General features: G+C 34.9%; 1 protein-coding gene across 1 annotated transcript; it reads right to left on the reverse strand.

Moving 5' to 3' along the window:
- Positions 1-86: 86 nt before the first annotated feature.
- Positions 87-22,027, reverse strand: LOC124353460 (peroxisomal N(1)-acetyl-spermine/spermidine oxidase). The gene is made up of 5 exons (XM_046803304.1): positions 21,974-22,027; positions 19,003-19,834; positions 11,081-11,279; positions 6,230-6,350; positions 87-2,035 (listed from the first exon to the last, which is right to left on the reverse strand). The coding sequence occupies exons 1-5, from the start codon at positions 22,025-22,027 to the stop codon at positions 1,847-1,849; spliced, it is 1,395 nt and encodes a 464-aa protein (XP_046659260.1). The 3' UTR covers positions 87-1,846.

Below are 22,027 nucleotides of genomic sequence, written 5' to 3' on the forward strand. Positions count from 1 at the left end.
TTTGGCAAAAATCTTGTAAATTTAATTAAACATTGGTCAAACAGTCCCAAAGCTGCAATATTCCAAAGACAAAAAGAAAACTGAGGCCAGAATATTAGGTATGTAATACTTTGTTTCATTGTATAGATCAGTCTTGGAAACATAAACATGAGTAATATGATTTACTTTGTTTCTAATTAGTATTAATATTTAAACTAATTTTTAGGAATAGTTGCAGTTTTTAGCAGTTTTGACAGAAACAGTTTAAAAATATTTATAAAGAAACAAAAATTGTAAATTTTTACAAAATATCTGAATATTATATCCAAGTACAAGTTTCAAACCTTCAACATATAAAGTATAAATTTAACAATACATCTCTGAGATCATGGATAGTACTTGGAAAGGAATTTCCTTTAAGCAAAATTAAAGTGAACTGTAAAAATTTGATTAACATTCAGTACTGAAATATTTGATATTGACAGATATATCCTTTTATACTCTTGCCAATATATAAAAACTGTCATCCTAAACGTGCTCTACTAAGCTTAAAATATAATACTAATAAACATTGTTACTTCCACATTTCATACAAAGTGATTCTGAACCCAGTAAACTTGTAGCGCTTTGTAAATAGGTCCAGATTAAACATGGTACTGAATTGGGTACTGTTGAAACTGTTAATGAAATTCTGGCCCCAACTAAGTATTATGGTGAATATTAAATTTAGTCCAGTTCACCTTCCTTTTATTGCAGTGTCTGAAGTCTGATCCTGTCGCAGACTTGACATCTGGAATAATGTTCATCTGTTGTTCTCTATGTTGAAGAGATCCAAAAATGTCAGCAACAAAGAAGCTTAAACTGAACTCTTTACATCGTTTTGACATTAGACATCTAGACTACAAAATATAGTGTAATCTAGGCAGAGGTATTCTAATTATTCTTAATGTTTCATCAGGTCCACAATTGAGTTCACTGAATCAAGCCTGTGACAGCGTCAGATTTTAGACACTGCACTAAGAGGAAGGTGAAGTGGAACTAAATTTAATATAACAACAACTGTAAGGTAAGACATTTTGTATTATTTTAGTGTATTTTAAATTTATACTGTTACACATAAACTATAGGTATAGATACTAGTTCGTTTTCTTTCAGGGAAAGGGTTAAATTTTCTGGTTTGCTGTATTTGTGATGAATTCTAGGATATAAGGATGGGGACTAAAGAATATATGTGATGAACCAAGCTTGTGATGATCATAATTTTTGTTACACTCAATTTGTTCCAATTACAAGTGCTACACTCATTAATTTGCACTCTAACTAATCAATGGAGCTGGACAGGTCAGTTTTTTTATAACTAATTATTATTTTATGCAACTGTTATTTTAATCACTGGGTATCGCTTGACAGAAAATTCAGATGTCATCATCATTGAAATATCTTACGATATAACATATTTATATCTTACCATTTAAGGCATATTGATTATTAGTAAAGTTTAATATTTCATAACCCTATGGCCAAAAACTTAAGAGACTTGCATATATATTGGAAAAATCCAGGTAAAATTATCATGCTGAATGAAGCTCAATGGTGTTGCATAGATAGCTTAAGCATACCATACTGTTGCAACTAGGGACAGCACGCCAACTTTATCACATAAAATCTCTTAAATACTTGGCCTCTAAAAACCTAGATTGATTGAAAACTTTTGCATTTCTGTTTATAAACTTTAGATGTTTGAATTTACAATAATCTTCCTTCTGATGAAGCTTATATACCTTCTTACATATCAAACCCTACAGCTAAAGGAAAGTGGTATGGTATTCAACTGAAATAGAGGCAACTACAGAGGGCCAGGAGAGAGTTACTCTAGCGAGATGCCCTGTATCCACGAGCTGAGGTCATTGGTCTGGTCGCACTCTATCACCATCTCGTGTGGCTCCGTGTCAGGGGCCAGTAATAGGGTGGCAGCAGTTCGACCAGTCAGGTATGCTCCATGGACTGTCGAGTAGAAGCTGCTGTGCGTGTGTTCGCCCGCAAACACCACCGCAGGCTGTAATGCATTTTTGTTTACAATAACAATTTCAGTCACAATACATCTATACAATATAATCTACTGTAAGAAATTTGTTGAATTACATATTCATTTTCAAAAAAAATATAAATTCTATAACATTACTTCAAAAGTTATGTTTTTAAGGATTTTGAATTGATTAACAATGTGTATTTTGTGGATGTAAACACAAAGTTCTCTCCCTTTTTCCATTTCCCTTGTATTAATTAAAGTATCAAAAATCATTGTAAAAATTTAACCCATTCTTACAAGTTTTCTTTTTTAATTATTTCTGTAAAAACAATTAAGTATAAAAATTCAATATATCACGGAAATATAGTTAAAATTAATTTCAATGCTTTTATAGATATGCAATATTAAATGCAACAGAAACACCTCAATAAAATTGTTAAGTTTATTATGAGGGCAGTTCTTTTTTATAACCTCCACTCTCACGCCATAATAGCCAAACTTTTGAAGCAATTCATACACAAAACCATCACTTATAATGTTTTCTCCATAAACACGGTACATTCTGATGGATTTCTGCTGCACTATTCCTTTCTGCTAGCAGGTAACGAATTACCCTCCTCAATTCACATTTTGCAGGAAAGTCAAGAGAGGTGGCCAAGTTTATGTTACAGCTCAGCGCAATATAGCTTCTTGAACTTGGCAGTGACAAATGTTGTAGCGGGGAAGATGCATGATCGACTATTGTGCACACCTTGGACCTGCCACGTGTGTGGCAGTAATGGTGTGAGATCGGAGATTGAAAAAAAAAAAAAACGGCCCTTGAATATTTTGTTAATAAATATACATCATTAAGGCTACAGCTATTTACACTATCACTATCTACAATTAAATCAACCATTGACACATATTCTGCTTTTGCCTTCAAGTTTACTAGACAACTCATATGGTGATGGGGACTATGATTCATATCTTCTTCTTCGGTTATGGTGTTGGTTTGATACCACACTGAAAAGAGCAATAGAGGGTACCACGTTCCTGATAATGTACAGTATTAATACTGTAACGTCAATTTTCGCAAACGTAACGTAACTGTAACTGACCCAGAAAGACTCAGTCGTGGAATGGGGTAAAGTATTCCAGGGGTCGGGAGAAGGTAGTTAAATTCGGGAAACCCAAGGCTCAGATTTAGAGCAGAGTCAACCTAAGTAGACTCAATACGAACGCTCGGTATCATCACAGCCCAGGCTCCGAGTAGGGTATGAGTAGGAGTGAGGACAATAGTAACTTGGAAATAAAAGCGTTGGGAAAGGGTCTAACAAAGGAACTAAGGTTCCGCTCGGATGTCTCTAGCGGGGACAGAGAAAGAGGCGCTGGGATTACTCTAGCGCAGGGCGAATGGTTCCGCTTGGATTGCTCTAGCGGGCGAGGGGATAGAGGCGCTCGGATTTCTCTAGCGCAGGACGAAAGGTTCCGCTTGGATTTCTCTAGCGGGGAAAGACGAAGAGGCGCTGGGATTTCTCTAGCGCAAGGCGAAAGGTTCCGCTTGGATTGCTCTAGCGGGCGAGGGATAGAAGAGGCGCTCGGATTTCTCTAGCGCAGGACGAAAGGTTCCGCTTGGATCGCTCTAGCGGGGAAAGACGAAGTGGCGCTGGGATTTCTCTAGCGCAAGGCGAAAAGGTTCCGCTTGGATTGCTCTAGCGGGGAAAGAAGAAGAGGCGCTTATCTTACCTAATAGTGGCGAAGCGTGGTCGGGTCTCGGAGATCTTCCTGCGGTGGTCTCCCTGGAACGAATGAGAGCTGTGCTGGTGATCGGCTCCCTTATATAGCAGCCAGGTTGGCGCATGCGCAGAACCCCTAATATTGTCAGTCTGCTGCCAGCTGCGGTGCCGGCAACATCTCTCCGTAGGGTTATATGGTCTGCTTGTTCCAACCTGTTTGAAATAGCGACGCTGCCGTTTCTGAATACCCGACCGTATTCTTTATTGCAGGGATGGAGTCGTTAGGGGTCCGTCGGCATAGGGAAAAAAGTGCCGACTTGTATAAAGCGGCGCTGCAGGACGTATGGGAGGTAGGAATTAGGTGGGCATGTAGGAGTGTTTAGGAGAGGGTCAGGTTTATGGGGAAAGAAGCGGAAGGCGATAAGGTAACGGGAAGTTTCATCGGCGGCGCAGGGTAGGGTCAAGTGACGGAGGGGCCGGACCGATCGTGGGAAAATAGGACAGGGCTTATTGTAACGTCGGAAATCGAAGGACACAGGAATTATAAGAGGAAGTATGTATAGGACGACGCCGACTACCTGAAGGCGACGCCCAAAGCGGATTAGCAGGACACGAGGATAGGAAACGTATAATGGTAAGCGGAAAACCTGATAACCGCTAGGGTGCGGGCAAAGGTCAGGGTAAAAGAGGTACGTGGAACTAGGGCACGACGCAGGGGTAATTAGGACGACGCTGGTTGTTTACGGATAGGAGGGGAGTAGAGGAGATGTTTTAGGTGTAGCGGGAATAAGGATTTATTGGCGGAAAGAAAACGAAGGGTGTAGGGCTAGACGTAGGGCCGTGGGAGGAGAGACGCTAAGATAAGATAAGGAACAACAGGACGTCGGTAATAGTGGAAGGCGGAAAATAAAAAGGTCAAGGGCAATAAGGAAAACTGCACTTTGGTAAACAGGGTTTCTATTAGAAAGGGTGAGGATTAAGGACGGGGACAAATAAGGGTCGTTACAATACCAAAATAAATTTGGCTGTTAAAATTAATTAAGTATGTACGTTCTTGCTGTTGAGTTACATGAATTTATTCATGTTTAATTTAAAACTATTTTTATGATATTCACTGACTCAGACTTTTTAGTTCTTTTAACTTATTGGCACCTTTTATGTTGAATGTTTTATGGCAATTAATTTTGTATGCATTGTTTCAAAAACCTCAATCTCATATTTTTCAATATTTCCAGAAATCAATTTTTTCAACATGGATTCAATTTTATTTGTAACTTTAAATACCTTAATTGAGCTGTTCTTTAGTCCCAAGTTGAATTCATTTATTTGTGAAAAAATGTCAGCCAAGTAAGTAAGATTTACAAGCCAGTCACTGTCATAAAACTTTGAAGCCAGATAAAAACATTGTTCTTCAAAAAAGTACTTGTAATTCATGTCTCAGCTCAAATAATTATACAAGGACCTTTTCATGAGATAGTCACCTGACTTCCACATGTAAAAGCAGTATGGAGTGAGTACTATCCATATTGTCATAGAGAATTTTAAATAATCTGGAGTTTGTAGCTTCACTGTTAACTTTAATAGCTTTATATTAAGTACTTATTTTAATGAGTTTTGCTTTATGGATGATAGGTTCTACCTGTGGATACAGCTATGGCTCCATGCTGCATGGGAAACAATTTCTTGCCCCCATGAAGGCGTACCAGCCAGACATGGATTTCCCTCCATCTGTTCATATGTCACATAATTTGGCTAAATCTATATATTTTTCACAAAAGAAATCATAAACTACATTGAATATATCTTCTCCTGTAGTTTGTTTAGTCATTGCATAATACAGCAAAAAATTATCTTCAAATTCCTATTGTTATTAATATACAAGCGTTGCGGTAATATGTAAAATCGTACGATGGGCTGAGTTTATTATGTACCTCACTTGCTGAATGGTGTTTGTTTTTAACTGATCCAGTTTTCAACACTTAATCCATAATTAATCCACAATATTTGTGTATTGTATATCTCGCTGAAACAAACACTATTAGTAACATGAAAACACTAACATTTACTGTTGAGTTTAGTAGGTAAAGAACACACTTAATATGTACAATGGAAGACCGGCAAAATACCAGCAGTTTTGGCGCACACACCGTCCACACAGGAGAAATTGCGTTATCAGCGAAGCTCAAGTGACAGCTACCAACAGGCATGTTTGAGTAAAGTAGATAAATCAGTGCAGTGGTGACAGTGACTGGTGGTGGGGAGGGCAATGACCTGACCTTGCCGTGGATGAGCGAGATGGCAGGATAGAGGGCACACTCCTGTTCTTATGACCCTGAGGCCTGTGCCTGCACCAGGACTTCTACATAGGCCTACGTTAGGAACATAGTGTCTGACATTACACTTTTTTTATGTACCCTGGGTTGAGAACCGCTCTTTAGAACATTGCCAACAGTAAATTAAAATATATGTGGTTGAATGAAAATAGATGTATTTGTTTTAATACCTTTTTATGAAGAGGACTGGCATACAAGGGTTGTGCTATGCTCTCTATATCAGTCTGGCTGGCACCAACTGCGATGGCCGTGTATGAACCTCGAGTGAACTTCTCACTGTGCCAATGTGTACTGTATACAAACATTCACTTCAAATAAATAAATAATCAATAAGAAGCACTAACTAAATCCATACTAAAATTTAATTTTTTTTATCTTACTATAATGTAATTTGACTATTTACAAATATCTGTACTTTAAAAATCACTGACTGCACTTAGTAGAATCATGTTATTGGTGTGATTTTTTTCCTGTATTACAGTATATATCCTGGAAGTAATGATAGTGAGTTTTCTCTGCAGTTGTAGGTAATAATATATTCAGATCAGTTTTGATTAATAGAGGGAGAAGTCAGTTAACAAATCCTGGTCATAGAGGGAGAAGTCAGTTAACAAATCCTGGTCATAGAGTCTTCTCTTGCCGGCCGCAGGGAGGGAGGGAGGGAGGGAGATAGAGAGAGAGGGAGAGAGAGAGGGAGAGGGAGAGAGGGAGGGGGAGAGAGGGAGAGAGAGGGAGGGAGAGAGAGGGAGGGAGAGGAGAGGGGGAGAGAGAGAGGGGGAGAGAGAGAGAGGAGAGAGAGAGAGAGAGAGAGAGAGAGAGAGAGAGAGAGAGAGAAATCATGACGAAGCACACTGTCCACTTCCAGAACAAAAAGGATCCAATAAGATATGTTCATGTGGAGGATTAATTCATCGATGTACATGGTAATGAGCGGACCAAGTTGGGAGCGTCTTGTAAGACAAATTCCAAGATTAAGAATTTTCAAGGACAATAAGATTGTCTTCCACAAAATACTATTATATCTCTCTACTTGTCTATTGCCAGCAGAGTTGTATGCAGTAGTTCTACTTGAGGTTCTAAGTAAATTCAAGAATTTTTTTCTTCATGGGACATGAAAGATGCTCTCCTCTCTGAATGCATGTAAGCTGTTATCCAAAAATCAACCAAAAGCTATTTTAAAATAACTATGATTGTTGTTGACAAACATTCTGTGCAAGAGAGTGCAAAAGTAACTCAAAAATACTTATCAATGATAACCAGAAAATAACGATATTAAATTTTTTTACTTACAGAAGGCAGTGGTACTTTGAAATCTAAGAGCAGTCTTTCGAAAAGTGTGCCTTAGTAATGGTGGAATCTTCCAAAGAGAAAGGTAAGTTTTTACAGTGTATCCAATGATGAAGTTGAGTATCACCAGGGTTGTAAAGTGACACATAAAGCTCTTTCAAAGTTAGAAGGAGATTTTGAATTGCAGACCATATACTAAAGAGAGCATAGGATCCTGGTATGCAAACAATGTCATACTAAAAACATGACAGACAGTTCCAATCTCCATCACATAATTATGTAGAAATTCTGTGGAAAGAAAATTGTGTTCCTTCCTAAAAATTAACGATTGGCCTGATGAAAGCTCATAATTTGCCTTTAGGACTAACTGCACTCTGGTATTGTTCAAAATCAAATAAAATAAGGATGTCGTTTTGCTTTTATCAATTTTATGATTCTGTAGTTCTAAACAGAAGATTCTTACTTACAAATAATGGATATGATCTTGTTTTACAATGCAAATATAAGGATATGCCAGCACCACTGACACGTACAAGATCTATTCAACTGCAAGGATCTGTAATCATTGACCTGTGGATTCTTTAACTTTCAACCTGATTAAGGAAATCAAATTAGTTTTACTATTGCAAAAGATATTGAAGAATCAAACACAAAGAGAACAATTTTTTAAAGTACTTGGTTTTTTCCTCGTTTAATAGGTGGACCAAGTGTGCAAGGTATTTACTGCAGTAAACATGCATCCATGCTCTGAGTTAGCTTGAATGGACCTCATGAGAAAACTGGTCACCAGCAGTGGTTCACCATAAGGACATTTGAGGCCCCTGGAAGTATAGAGGTGTAAGTGCCAAAAATTAAAAAATGGAGTTAGTGTACACAACTGATAGAGGGAAAGTCACTTTATTTACTGGCAAAGCAGTATAGGTGGGTTCACTGATAGGTGCTGCTATCTGACGGGTTTTCTAAACACTACTTCAATACTCTACTCATCTGTTTGGTGGAAGAGGGATACAAATCACTTACACCCCTATTATACCTCCAAGTAGTCTGGCAAAATCTCTAGCGAGTAGCATTAGAGCAATTTGTTGGTGCCTGTTTTTCAGTGAGTTTTTGGGAAAATCTTTTTAAAAACTATAATTTACAAAATGAATCAAGAAATCATCAGTGATTTTTTAATGTAAGATGATTCAGGTAATTATTTTCTACAATAAAAACAACTTGTTAGCATCACTTATAAACCTAAGGTAACTTTCAGCCTGTTTTTTACTAATTATCAATATAATTATTAGTATTAAATAAATACTTTACTTTTATTGCTATAACTAACTAAAATGTTTTATTTCAGAGAGTGTTGATGATACAGATTATGATTATGATGATATAAATTACGACACAGGACAAGACAAAGACACTGTCAGGTAGTCAAGAAAATAATGAAAGTGAAAGGACAAAGAAATCGATAAGTAATGGAAAAAACTGGAAAAGGAAGAAATAAAAAATAATACAAAATTATGGAAGGTATATACAACATAAACAGGCAAGCAAGTAAAATGCCTGAAGTTGTACACAACGTAAAAAGATACATAGAATCATTTCAAAAGACTATACAACCCACAACTCCATAGCCAAAAGCCCTGAGTCTTTGATCTACTAAAGAAACTGTCTACTCCAATGTTAACCTGAAACAAAGTTCATTACGCAAGGCAGCTTTGGACATATAACATGGCAGTACACAACCTCGCAAAAGAGACGCCACTATAATGATGTAGGATGACAGAAGCTGGAAGAGGTTCACAAGAAACTAGATCCTATTAATGTAAATATGTGTTACCCATAAGAAAATGTAGAAATGTAGGAAAACACTCCATTGTGTCTTTATGCCTGATCACTGAGTAACAGCTGTACTCTCTGCTCACTGGAAATTTCAAGTTGTATAAATGAGTAAAGAGGACTTGCATTCTCTTTGTGCAAGAAATGAATGACAATCTTCAAAGACTCGGTAGCAGGCTGAAGCCAATTTCCAGTGGCTCAGGTTTACAAAAAGCAATCCAATGACTATGTAATACAAGTGTTCTGTGGACGAGATTGAAAAATTCCAATCTTACGATAAGAGGAAGACTAAGGTTGGACGTCCATCCATGTTTTTTAGCTTGAAGCCTCTTGACAATTCACCAGTTAAAATGGAGTCTAAGAACTACAAAGGTCTTCAAGAACTTCTATAAGAAAAAAGAAAGGAATAAAAGTCCATCCACACCATGAAATACTACAATCAAGGATGAGAACAATGTTCAAAAATTAGACTTGGAACATTACTTTGGGTGAGAATCCAAGAGAATATGATAAAAATACTTTTTTTGCGCTTAAGGCTTCTATTTTAACTATTTGTCAAAATTATGTTAGCTACAGCTTTTCTATTAAAATACAAATTTTTACATTTGTAGTAACTTTATTATTTCTATGCTTACTACAAACAATATGTAACAAATCATTGGAAGCAAATTGGTGTAAGCAAAGTGGTGGTTAATTACGAAGCTTGGGGGTGTAAGAACATGCATGGTCTAGCAAAACAATTACTATAGTTTAAAAAACATTACTAATTAAAGATATTTGTTATTAAATAGTATTAATACCTGTAGAATATGTTTTTATTAATCATACTAAAATAATATCAACTAGAATTTTCAAATGAAGCCTAACTTCCGAGCTCAATTACACTGAATTGAGTTTTAGTCACTTACATCGCTCTGCTTCTAGGCGCCGCATTTTATTACGAATAAAGCACATCAGTAATGTACGCATTGTCCAGCGCTAGTATTCAAAAACGTTCCTGAGACTATGATATTTAATATTTGCAAACCTAGAAGAAACCTCTGTGAGTGCCTGATGCAGTTTTCAAGGTTAACTACAGTTACATATTAAATAAATAAAAAACGTTCTTGACAACAAAATAAATAAATAGCTTCCTTCACTTGTGGTTAAGGGAATATGAAGCATACATAGAAACTTAAAATTACTTAAAACACTCAGGTAGTGTAAATCCCAGTTTGGCACTAATATGACCATAATAGTACTGATATAATGATTTAAACTCATGCAAAATCCTACATTTTTATCCATTACTTTTATTTCAATATCAATTGAAGTATGGGAGATTAAATCATTAACTTAATTCACTGTCTGTTTATTATGTATAATATTTTTACGGGTACTGATCAACTATAATAATTTTTATTAACAAAAGTTGTAGATAACAATTTTATTTAATGGAATATTTATTAAAGTAAAGAGTAAATCAATTGAATTTCTCACAAATCATCTATTGTGAGACTATTCTGTTGGTTGTCTGTGATGCCAAACAACATTTTTAAATTGTCAAAGTTGACGAGTTCTATGAATAGTTGATGTAAAAGAATGTTGCAATCAGTTTAAATCAAATAAAGGGAAAGAAGGAAAAATCTTAGTTTGTGCAATAAGTGTGTTAATATTTGTAAACTTCTGTTACAGAAAGGTGAACATACAGAACAACCAGTCTTCAACGTTTGTTAAAAAAATACAGAGTTGAGTAGTTAGTTGACTCCTTGGTTTTAAACAATAAAAGTAAAAAAGATTTACCTATGGTGAATATGGAAGAAAACATGGTAATGGTGAGAAGAAAACATAAATTCTATAAAAGTATAAATAAAGTTATTGCCAAATCTGTTTTAAATATAAAATATGGTTCAACAAGTAATCCTTACCAGATACACATTTTGGGCTTGGGCACAAATGGATCGTTGAGGAACTTGCGCAGGATTTGTGTGCAGGTGTCAGCTACCTGATCCTGTGTTAGAGTCTCCATGTACTCCGCTTCCCGTCCTGATAACCAGCCCAAGAGCAGTGTCTCGGACATCTTTGAGAACGAGTAGATCTTACGATACCAGCTATCCGACAAATCCTCTACACAGAAAACATTAAAGTGCTACATAAAAAATAAACTGGCTAATTCTCTTTTTGGGTCTCTGTATCAGATTTAATGGATTTTAGATTAGGTTTAACAATTTTTATGATAGCATATTTTATGACAAGAATTCCAAAATTTTAATAAAATGTAAAATTTGTAAGGTTCTTAAAAATACTAATACTATAACACATCACCTAAAAGTGTTAAAATAACTCTAGCCAAAACACTTGTCACATAATTACAGGAATATGGGAAAGACATATTAATTTATAATGGTTTAATTTATAAAAAATACAATCTTCACAATTAGAGCCAAATCAATTGCTTTGTAATGACATAGATTACTTGCTTCAGGGCCTATGAGGTCATAGTTATCTTCAAAGTAAAGGTAGATTAAGGTTTCACATTATCCAAAGCATTTGATTGTATCTCTCATGACATATTACTGAATAAATGGCATTGTTATGGTTTGAGGGTCAAGAACTTGGCTTAAAGACATCTTACTTGTATAATAGGAAACAAATGGTATATCAGAATAACAATGGATCTGATTTTCAATTAATTAAATCTGGTGTTTCCTCACATCTTGGGACCTTTCCTATTCTTAGTTGCAATAAATGATTTTCCAAGTAATATACGATGCAAATCAGTATTATATGCAGACAATACTACTTTAGTTTGGAATGGAAAATTGCAAATACATATATCAAAATGTATCAATGAATATTGCAGAGAGCTGGTTTAAAACAAATAATTTCAATATCAATAAAAAAAGATAGACTCAACTTTTTTCAGTAAGTAAATTAATTGAGGCAGAGTCTATTAAACTAATTGGCCTATACTTAGACAGTAGTTTGAAATGGGATGTACATATAAATATGTTTGTAAAAAGCTATTTAGAATAACTTTTTTACCAAGAAAACAAACTGAGTGTTATTAGTGATATGTTGATTAATGGGTATACATCGAGAGATTCCATACGGGCCCTGAGAAGCACGACAAGGGAGTGGTGTGGTACAGAGTGGGAGAAACCGTCATAAGAGGGGAGGGGCTGACTGCCGCCGCGCCACAAAGCTTGCCACTGTCACTATTGTCAGTGAGCTGGATCTGCGTGCTGCGTACGATTATTTAAAACACATGTTAGACAAATTTAACATTGGCAGTATAGTTAACATACTTCCAATAGTAACAATTAAAATATTTCTATCTGAATTTAAACGTTAATGTATACAATTGAAACTTAGGATTTAAGAACAATAATTTTGTTTACTTACTGAATGCTGTAAACTGGTTACGGTGGTAGAGCTTCGATCCCACTTATATTAAAGTCACCGTTATCGTCATCACTGCCACTCTCACTCATGCTACTGTCACTGTCACTATCATCTTGCAAATTAATGACGATATGTTCTGTCATTTCGTCAATTTGAGACTCTAACCTAATGTAGTCTTCCTTTACTTTTTTGACGTGGTTTACACGAGATAACCATTCTTCAGTAGTTATTTCCTCAAATGTCGTTTCCACAAGCTGCTTTATTATTTCCATTGAAAAAGACACATTACATTTAGCCACCCTCTGTTTCATGACACTCCATATCATTTCTATAGGATTAAGTTCGGGATGGTAGGGAGGCAAACGCAGAGTTGAATGACCGTGTTCAGCCAAAATTGCATCAATTTTGAACATTTTAAATTTAGGTTTGTGTAAATTAATCAAAATGTACAGCTCCGGTTTTAGGCTACTTGTTTGGAAATTTATATTTCTGTCTGATAGCAATTTAATCATGTCACCTTTTCTGGAATTAGATGTTGGCGCTCGGTTAATTTCGACATTGTGGTATGGGGCATTGTCAATCACAATAACAGAATGTTCAGGGAGATTGGGAATTAATTTACTTTTCAACCATTTCTCGTAATTTGCAAAGTTCATATCGTTATGGTAATCGCCGGTTTTTTTGCCTGATTCAAACGTTAGCAACGCGTTTTTTATAAACCCTTTCTCGTTTCCAGCGTATACTATAATTAATCTTTTTCCTTTGCTAACTGTTACTTTACATCCCTCATTGCTGTCGTCAGTCCAGGCTTTAGGGGTTGCATGAGTCGTATGGATATATGTTTCATCCATATAAATAATGGGTCTGGTCTCAGATCGGTACTGAGTAATTTTTTTGAAAAAATTACTCTTTTCTCTCGGATGTTAATTGTTTCTACCAATACTTTTCTGTCATTAGTAGTCTTCTTCCATCTAAAATTCATTTTCTTTAAAATGCATCGAAGAGAGAAAGAACTACCTTTAAAATTAATTGAACTTTTCAGAACAGATAGCAGAGATTTTATTGTTGGTCTTTCGCCATGAATTCAGTGAAATTCATTTATAGTCCTCCTAATAACACCTATATCGAAATTGTCTAGATCGGTTTTAGGTTTTGTACGATTTCAATTCTTTTTCGGAGTGCTGAATTCTGCATTGTCTTGAATTACTTTTTTCCTCTCAGAAACTATTTTTTTATAGTTGTCAATGGCACGCCAGTTGCAGCTTTTACATGGACGAGAACATTGTTTATGTTTATTGCGGCGCCACTTTCTTTCTCATGTTTCATGTATTCATAAACGTTTGCTACGATTTCTCGAGCTTGGCTATTATATACTTTACCACTTCCAACTTTTTTCATGAAGTTTACACCCGCCATTTCAGAAATATCACACGGAAATCCTACAAGCAGTAATGGCGGCAAAACAGTGCAAGTATCACAGAGGCAAGAAGAGTGTTGAACAAGCAAGCGCGAGGTCCGCACTACACAGCTCCGCGATACAGACTGAGGAAGCGTTACCCCCACTCCTCCATATGACAAGTAGACCACTGCGCATCGCCAGGCCAGGGCCCGTATGAAATCTCTCCATCAGTACTCTGCCTTTTTCACCCAAATTGTATATGGTGTTACTTTATGGAGAAATAGTAATTATATGTAATAAGTTTTTAGATGGCAAAAATATAATATACGAATCGTAAAAGGACTGGACAATTGTAAATCTAGTTTTCCTGTTTTCAAAGAGTTAAAAATAATGACACTCCTACGAGAGTGTGTGTGTGTGTAAATTTTGAAATAACAGAAAATTTTCATAAATATAAATTTAGATCTAACATACATATTATAAAACAAGAAAACATTATGCTCTACTTTTACTACCTGCTAGACTTACAAAAACAAATTATTGCAGATTTTGCATGAAAAATAGATTATTCAACAAATTGCCACAATCCGCTCACATGGTCACTATTAATAAATTCAAAATTTGCTTCAAAAAGATTTTCTTCCATTGACACAACCACCTTTTTACATTTTGAAGCCATCACCACAACTTTTAGACACAACAAAATAAAATACAACTAAAAGTCTAACAAAACAGCAGAAACAAAACTAGGAAATGCACAAGACGACCTCTTAGATAAAGAGCTACACAAGCACCAAGGACTGCAGCACGCCAAAACAAAGAGAAAGTGAGGTTACCAACTTGTCATCTGGCATGCAAATATAATGTGTACAGTCGGGTAAAAGTAAGGGGCCGCCTCGCACAGGAATCTGCTGCGTCCAGTCAGGTGTTACAAAAGGGGCTGTCTCGCGTGCCTATTATAAAAAATGCAAAATATCTATTGATTAAACCATTGATGCATGTTATTAACTCTTCTTTTGTGAGTGGAATATTTCCAAAAAAACTGAAAATTTCTAAAATAAAAACAGTTTTTAAGAAAGGTAGTACAACTGATCCTACTAATTATCGTCCATTGTCAATACTGCCAACCTTCTCCAAAATATTTGAGCGTGTAATGCATATTAGGTTAGTGGAATTCTTAGAAACTAATGAGTTATTTGAGGAGGACCAGCATGGGTTTAGGTCGTGTAGATCTGTCATCACTGCTGGAATTGAGTTTGTGGAGTCAGTTCTGGATTCTGTGGACTCGGGTAATCGTGCTTTTGGTATATTTATGGACCTCAGCAAAGCATTCGACAGAGTCTGCCATAACACTCTTATTAGAACATTAGAGCATTTAGGGATTGTGGGTGTGCCGTTGAACTGGTTTATTTCCTATATTAAAGAGAGAAAACAATACGTTGAACTTCCTCATATTCAGAATGGGCAACTAACCTCTGTTAAATCAAAAATGAAAATAATTAAATATGGAGTCCCTCAAGGCTCTATACTTGGCCCCCTATTATTTCTGTGCTATATTAAAGGTTTACCGAATACTGTATTAAATTTAAATAGTAAAATGTGTTTGTATGCAGATGACTGTAACCTAGTTATATCTCATAAATCTCTAAACGAAATAGAAAATATAACAAACCAAAATATGACATCGATATATAATTATTTTTGTGAAAAAAATTTGTCACTTAATGCAGATAAAAACTAAATATATTTTATTTTGTACACACAAAAATAAACTCAGTCCACAGCCAAAAATTGAGGTTCAAAACACACAAATAGAAAGAGTAGATCAAATTAAATTTTTTAGGTTTGACAGTGGATGAATGCTTAACTTGGAATGGTCACATACAGGTAATTCAAAGGAAAATATCTTCTGGTCTTTACGCATTGAAATCAGTTTCAAAATATTGTAATCTGGAAACTTTAAAAATGGTTTATTACTCACATATTCACTTGCATATTTCTTTTGGTGTTGCTTTGTACGGAGCAACCAGTAATGCTAATTTGCAAAGTATTTTGCTGTTACAAAAAAAGGCTATGAGGGTTATGTTAAATTTACAGAGACAGGAGTCAGTGAAACAAATATTTTCGGATTTAGGTATTTTAACTATTTATGGGCTTTACATTATGGACACGACATTAGAAGTAAGGAAAGCTAATTACAGCTTACCTAGATTAGGCACCTTCCATAACTATTTAACTAGACACCGTAATCAATTGGCAGCTCCACAGATTAATTTACAGTTCACAAGGAAAAAACCAATAGTTGCAGGCATTAGATTTTACAATAATTTACCTAAAGATATCTTAGCAATTGACAATTTTCAAAACTTTAAAAATAAGCTAAAGCAGTATTTGATCAGTAGATCACTTTATTCATTTGATGAGTTATTTGTTTTTAGTTAATAGCCTTAAGGACTGAAATGTAAAATACACAAAATAATCTTGTATATAATGATAACTGTTATAATGACCAATTTGTCATGGGCCTAGAATATAAATTTTGTAGATTGAGTAGGCATTATGCACCTTGTATTATCTTATGATACCATAATTATTGTAATGTATGGTATATTGTAAACTGACGCCATTTTATGTTTGTTACATGTTATGTACAAATTATGAATAAAGTGAATTTGTATTGTATTGTATTGTATTGACATGTTGCGTAAAATCATGTTACATGACATATTGCCCTAGAAGATCGGAATACCAAAGGTTGGATAACAGAGACTCTACTATATATGTTTATAAAACTAAATAAACGATTTAAATATTTTATTTGTAGTAACCAAAGAATAATAAACAAAAGTGTTGTCTGAAAACTACCAAATTAGCAAATATAATGGTAAAAATATTCAATATTTCGTCAAATTACTACTGAACTATTATATAACTTTATTGTAGAACAAATATTAAGGAACAAATACATAAAATCTAATGATAGAGCATATAGTTATGGAGTTAAGAACCATTGTTATGAAAGCATGCTAAATGCATGTTTACAAAAAGGAGGAGTAGAAGAAGTACAAGGAGAAGGGGTGGGGACTTTTGAGAAAATATGCCCCAAATGAAGTCCTAACTAATGGTAGAAATTCAGCTTGTCTCTTAATTTTTCTCTACAAGCTCAAGCTAGAATCTTAAGGGAACAATAAAGAATTCTAATGAAAGATTAGACAGAGACAAGACAAAGAGGAATAAGGTTTTTTTTGCAAAAGTTGAATAATTATTCATGAATGTTACCTGATTTAAGCAAAAACATTTATGTTGAAAAATGCTAAACATCTGTTAAATCATATATTGGCACTAAAAGAGTTTAAAATCTTCAAATCATTCACGTTCGACTCTCTAGAAGGTGTATTTTAAACATGCCACCATTGTGATCTTAGAAACCATAAATCTAATAGAAATCGTTTAATGAGGAACCTTACCATGTTTTTGGAGACACTTCAAAATATGAATTTAAAACTTCAAAACTGTCACCATTTTCAAATGGCTTTCTTTTGGTTTTGTTATGAAACACCCTGTATTTTATTATTATTTTCAGTAGAATAATTATGTTGAGAACTTGTCTATTCTTGGCACATGTTTGATATTTTCCTTGATAATTGAGAAATGAGAGCTTAGAGTATTGAAATTATTTATGAAGTTTTAACACTAAGAAAACAACTTTTTGAATAGGCATCCATTAAAATATTATAAACAATAAAACTAGTAAATTAAATTTGGGACTTTTCCCCTTACTTTTAAGATTTTTGTGCATGTGCATTCAAAAATGTATATATTTTTAACACAAACATATAGTAGCTGTATTGGCTTAAGTAAATTAAAAGCTTTAATTAAGCAGAGTCTCAGTTTCTATTATACACTTTGAACACATGATAGCTCTTAATGTGAATAAATATCCTTTCCAGTTTAGACATTTATAAACTATAAAAATACTCACATTTAAGGTGTTAGTTTTATAGTTTGGAATGTTCAATTGCATGCCTATTTTAAAAGGATTTTTCCATTAGAACCTTAACACTTTCATAACCTTAAGGTTTCATATCTCAGTTATTAGAAAAAATATCAAAAAAGTTCCATGAATAAAAGTTAAAAATAACTGTTTCTATCAAAAAATAATACCAAGAGATAGGGTGTCCCTTGAGGAAAAACTAAGTTAATCACCATATTGGAAAATAGCAGTATGATTTAGGTTTGAAACACATGTTTTTTAATATCTCTAAAAACAAGAAAAGTTTATAAAAAGAAACACTTGCATGTCTATTATAGGATAGTGCTGCCACTATAGAATTACACCATTATACTGTTTCTAGAATAAATACATTGAAAAGGAGTTGTTATAAATCATTACTAGTAGCCTGTACAATTTATTTTCAATGAGCATGATTACTAACTATACCAGTTCATATAAATTAACTACTCATGGAGTACACGTGTACACCTTTGCAGGGTGCTTTATTCTGATCACAGTGCTCACAAAAATGAACTGTTTAAATATAGGAAGTTTTAGTTAACTGTTTTACAAATGTCCTACATTTAAGAAGCTGGGCTAGGAAAGGGTTGACAATTAATTTTTGTCCTCAGAGGTCTACTGTCATTTTGTTATTCTCCAAAACAGTGTAAACATGTTACGGGTACCACTCTCATAAAACAATTTTTTTTCTCTGCACTAAATTCTTTTTTGTATGTATAAACCTATTTTTGTGATTATAAATTACATCTGATTTTTTTTTTTTAACTGGAGCTAAATTCAACATTCCCATTAAATCAACCCTTCTCACAATAGCTGTTAAAAAATAATAGCTACATATAAAAAACTAACTAAATTTTATAATGCAGTGATATTATTTTTTAGTATGAGTGGGGAGATAGGTCCATGTCTATTAAATCATCCCTATCAAACTACTTCTGATCTTCTGGGTTCTAATGCACAGCTCCTATATTGATTATAATTAAACTATGTGAATTATTTTATACAAATGTGTTAATTAAATTGATTCCTACCTGTGTTTTTCTGATCACCATTATTCCATAGCAACATCACTTCTGAAATGTCTGGGTTAAGAAAAGGCCGCTCATACATTAAAAATATTTTATTAACTGTCCCAAATAGTAACCTGTCTATCGCTTCCGTTTTATATTGGGGCAAAGGGGGAGAAAATAATGTGTCAGCCTTTTCCTTAAGCACACCTAGAGGTACAGTACATATCACAGATTCACCACAAAATTTAGTGCCATTTTCACAGGTAACTTCCACACAAGGCTTAGTCAAATCTCTGTTCTTTTTTAATGAGGAATTCCGCCTAACACTGGAGACGTCACTTTCACTAGAATCACAGGAGCTTTCACGCACAACCGGAGGTTCCTCAGTTACTGTCCGATCCGAGTCGTCAGAATCATTCCCCTGGTCACTAATCCCAGAGTCATGGTTGGGACTTGTCGCTGTGGTCCCAGATCGCCACCGCACACATGTCACAGGGTGTTCTGTTAACAGGTTCTCCGAGGGGATAGGCTGTGACACAGGAGCCAGAATGCTACTATAGCCTGATGGCAACACGATGTTACCTCCCTGCAGCTCGGTGTAACTCCCTAACTCCAGCAGATCAATCTCGTTCATGGAGTCACAGCCACTGATGCACGTCTCCCGCTTCAGTAGACAGTCAAATATCAATGAACGTATCCTTCTGTCATCAGGATCTGTGATACGGTCCAGGTACATGGCAGCTTCCAGGATAATGTGTTCCCCAACACTGTTGATACCTTCAGGAGGTAAGTATTGACATAAGAAATACTCTTCGCAGCGGTGCAGGAAACACATATACGCCTCATAGATTTCCTGAAAACAAGAAAATTACAAGTTATAATATTTGATTCTAAATAAATACAAAGACAAACTAAATAATGTACAAATTATGTCTTTAATATATAACATTATTTTTGTTACTAATTAATTAATTTAATTAACATTAAAAATGTAACAATCAAAGAAGTGTATTTGTCTTTTTACATTGCTTACATACCATACTTCTGATTCATTTCCTCAGCTACTATTGGGCATAGATGCCATTAGATTACTCCCCCCCCCCCACCCCCCCCCCCCCCCACCCCCCCCCCCCCCCACCCCCCCCCCCCCCCACCCCCCCCCCCCCCCACCCCCCCCCCCCCCCACCCCCCCATTTTTCGACCAAGTTTTATTTTGATCTCGCAAATGTATTGACTTTAATAATAGACCATGTGTGGAGCATATAACTTTTCCCATTGATAGACATTTTTCCTTCAAGGGATTTTCTTTAAAGGTTTTTTTCATCTATTTATTGCGGTTATTTACAAATCTCGTTTTATTCAGGCAGTTGCAATAGATAATTTATCAGCGATACCTAAAGCAGGGAAAACAAAGAAAATAACTTTCGGGTTTGGTTAGGTTGGTGTAAATGAAATAAATTCCAAACTAGCTCACACCTACCATCGAGTAATGAAAAATGCACACTGACCCTATCTTAACTCATCAAATAACGGAACTCGACGGTGAATTCATAGGACATTAAGATGAAATAACAAAAAGTAGTCATCAGTTGTAGTCGTAGAATATTGAAAAAACCATATTATTTTGGTATTTATTACATTTATGAATAGAAATTAAAAGTACTCCGACCAAAGGAACTAGGGAGATATACAGGGGTGTCCAGCAAACCATCTCGAAACAAAGCTTTTGCCTCTACCATTTGTTCAGCAGGCCCAAAGACTAACAAATAATGCATATATAACAGGTTACCACTATTTACGCTTCGTTTAGCGTCTATCTGCCTGTAAAATGTGTTTGTTTGGGAAAAAAATTTACTACTCAAAAACCACTTAAGATACAGAATTCAAACTTAACAGTTATGCTGTCAGATGGAGCTTATATTAGGTCACTGTTAAGTTTACAATTAAAAACATAAAAACCAACATTATAAAACTTTTATTTGTTATTGTGAGGCCTTTCAGATAGCGAGGAGCTATCACATCACGATTTTTGGTGATGTGTTGAATCTGAAGAATGAATAGCCATCGCTATTGAAAGGCCTCACAACAACAAAATAAAAGTTTTTAAAATATTGAGGTTTTAATGTTTTTAAATGTAACTTTAACAGTTTATGTTAACGCTAGGTGTTATGGTACCTTTTCAGTGAAAAAAATAAAACAAATAATCTCCATATTGCATTTCAAAAAAAAATAGGCGGCCGTTCAAAATTTTCAAAATTGTAGTTAGCTTTTGAAACAGCTACTTTGAAAACAAATTCAACCAGGGATAACTTTTTTAGCGTAACTTGTCTATCTACCAATTCAAAAAATTTTTCTGTTTTAAAAAGATTGAATAACAAAATAACTGAGTTACAGCACCAAAACGTAAAAAACAGGTTAAATCCATGCGTTTGCAAGTTACAACTACAACAATGTAGTGGAATTTTTTATGTAATAACAAACCTGTTTTAAGGTTCTTTATTAAAAATACTGAACAAATTATTATAACCTAAAAAAAATGTTACTATCATAGTTGTTAGTTACACCACACACAAATAAAAAAGAAACAAAAACATATTTCACAAATGCTCTTAAGAAAAGACAATCAGCATAATATAACATGAAAACAGCTGACCAACAATCAGCAACGCGAAATCAGGTGTTTTAAAAATAGAAGAGAAAAACTAATATAAACAAACTATCAAAGGACATTGGTTGAGCAACATTCGTTACGTGAACTTTGGGTGTCAATAAAGGTGTTCTTTCATCTGCTGGTTGTCAAGTTTCCTTCGTTAAGTGTAGTTTGATATTTCCGTTTTCAAACCTGTTTGTATTGGGTAAAACTAATAGTAATGTAAATCTCTTTTCCATCTCTGTTTATTCCTAACATTACAATTTTAATATTACATATTCAGCTTACAATATTTCCACAATAGCCAATAATCACTAACCTATACATACCACCGATCTTTACACAAAACCTGTCCCGTGCGCGTGACCCCGACAATGTCCGGAAGGTCTTGGCCAT

The sequence above is a fragment of the Homalodisca vitripennis genome, chromosome 1 (assembly GCF_021130785.1).
Source record: "Homalodisca vitripennis isolate AUS2020 chromosome 1, UT_GWSS_2.1, whole genome shotgun sequence".
Classification (NCBI taxonomy): Eukaryota; Metazoa; Arthropoda; class Insecta; order Hemiptera; family Cicadellidae; genus Homalodisca; species Homalodisca vitripennis.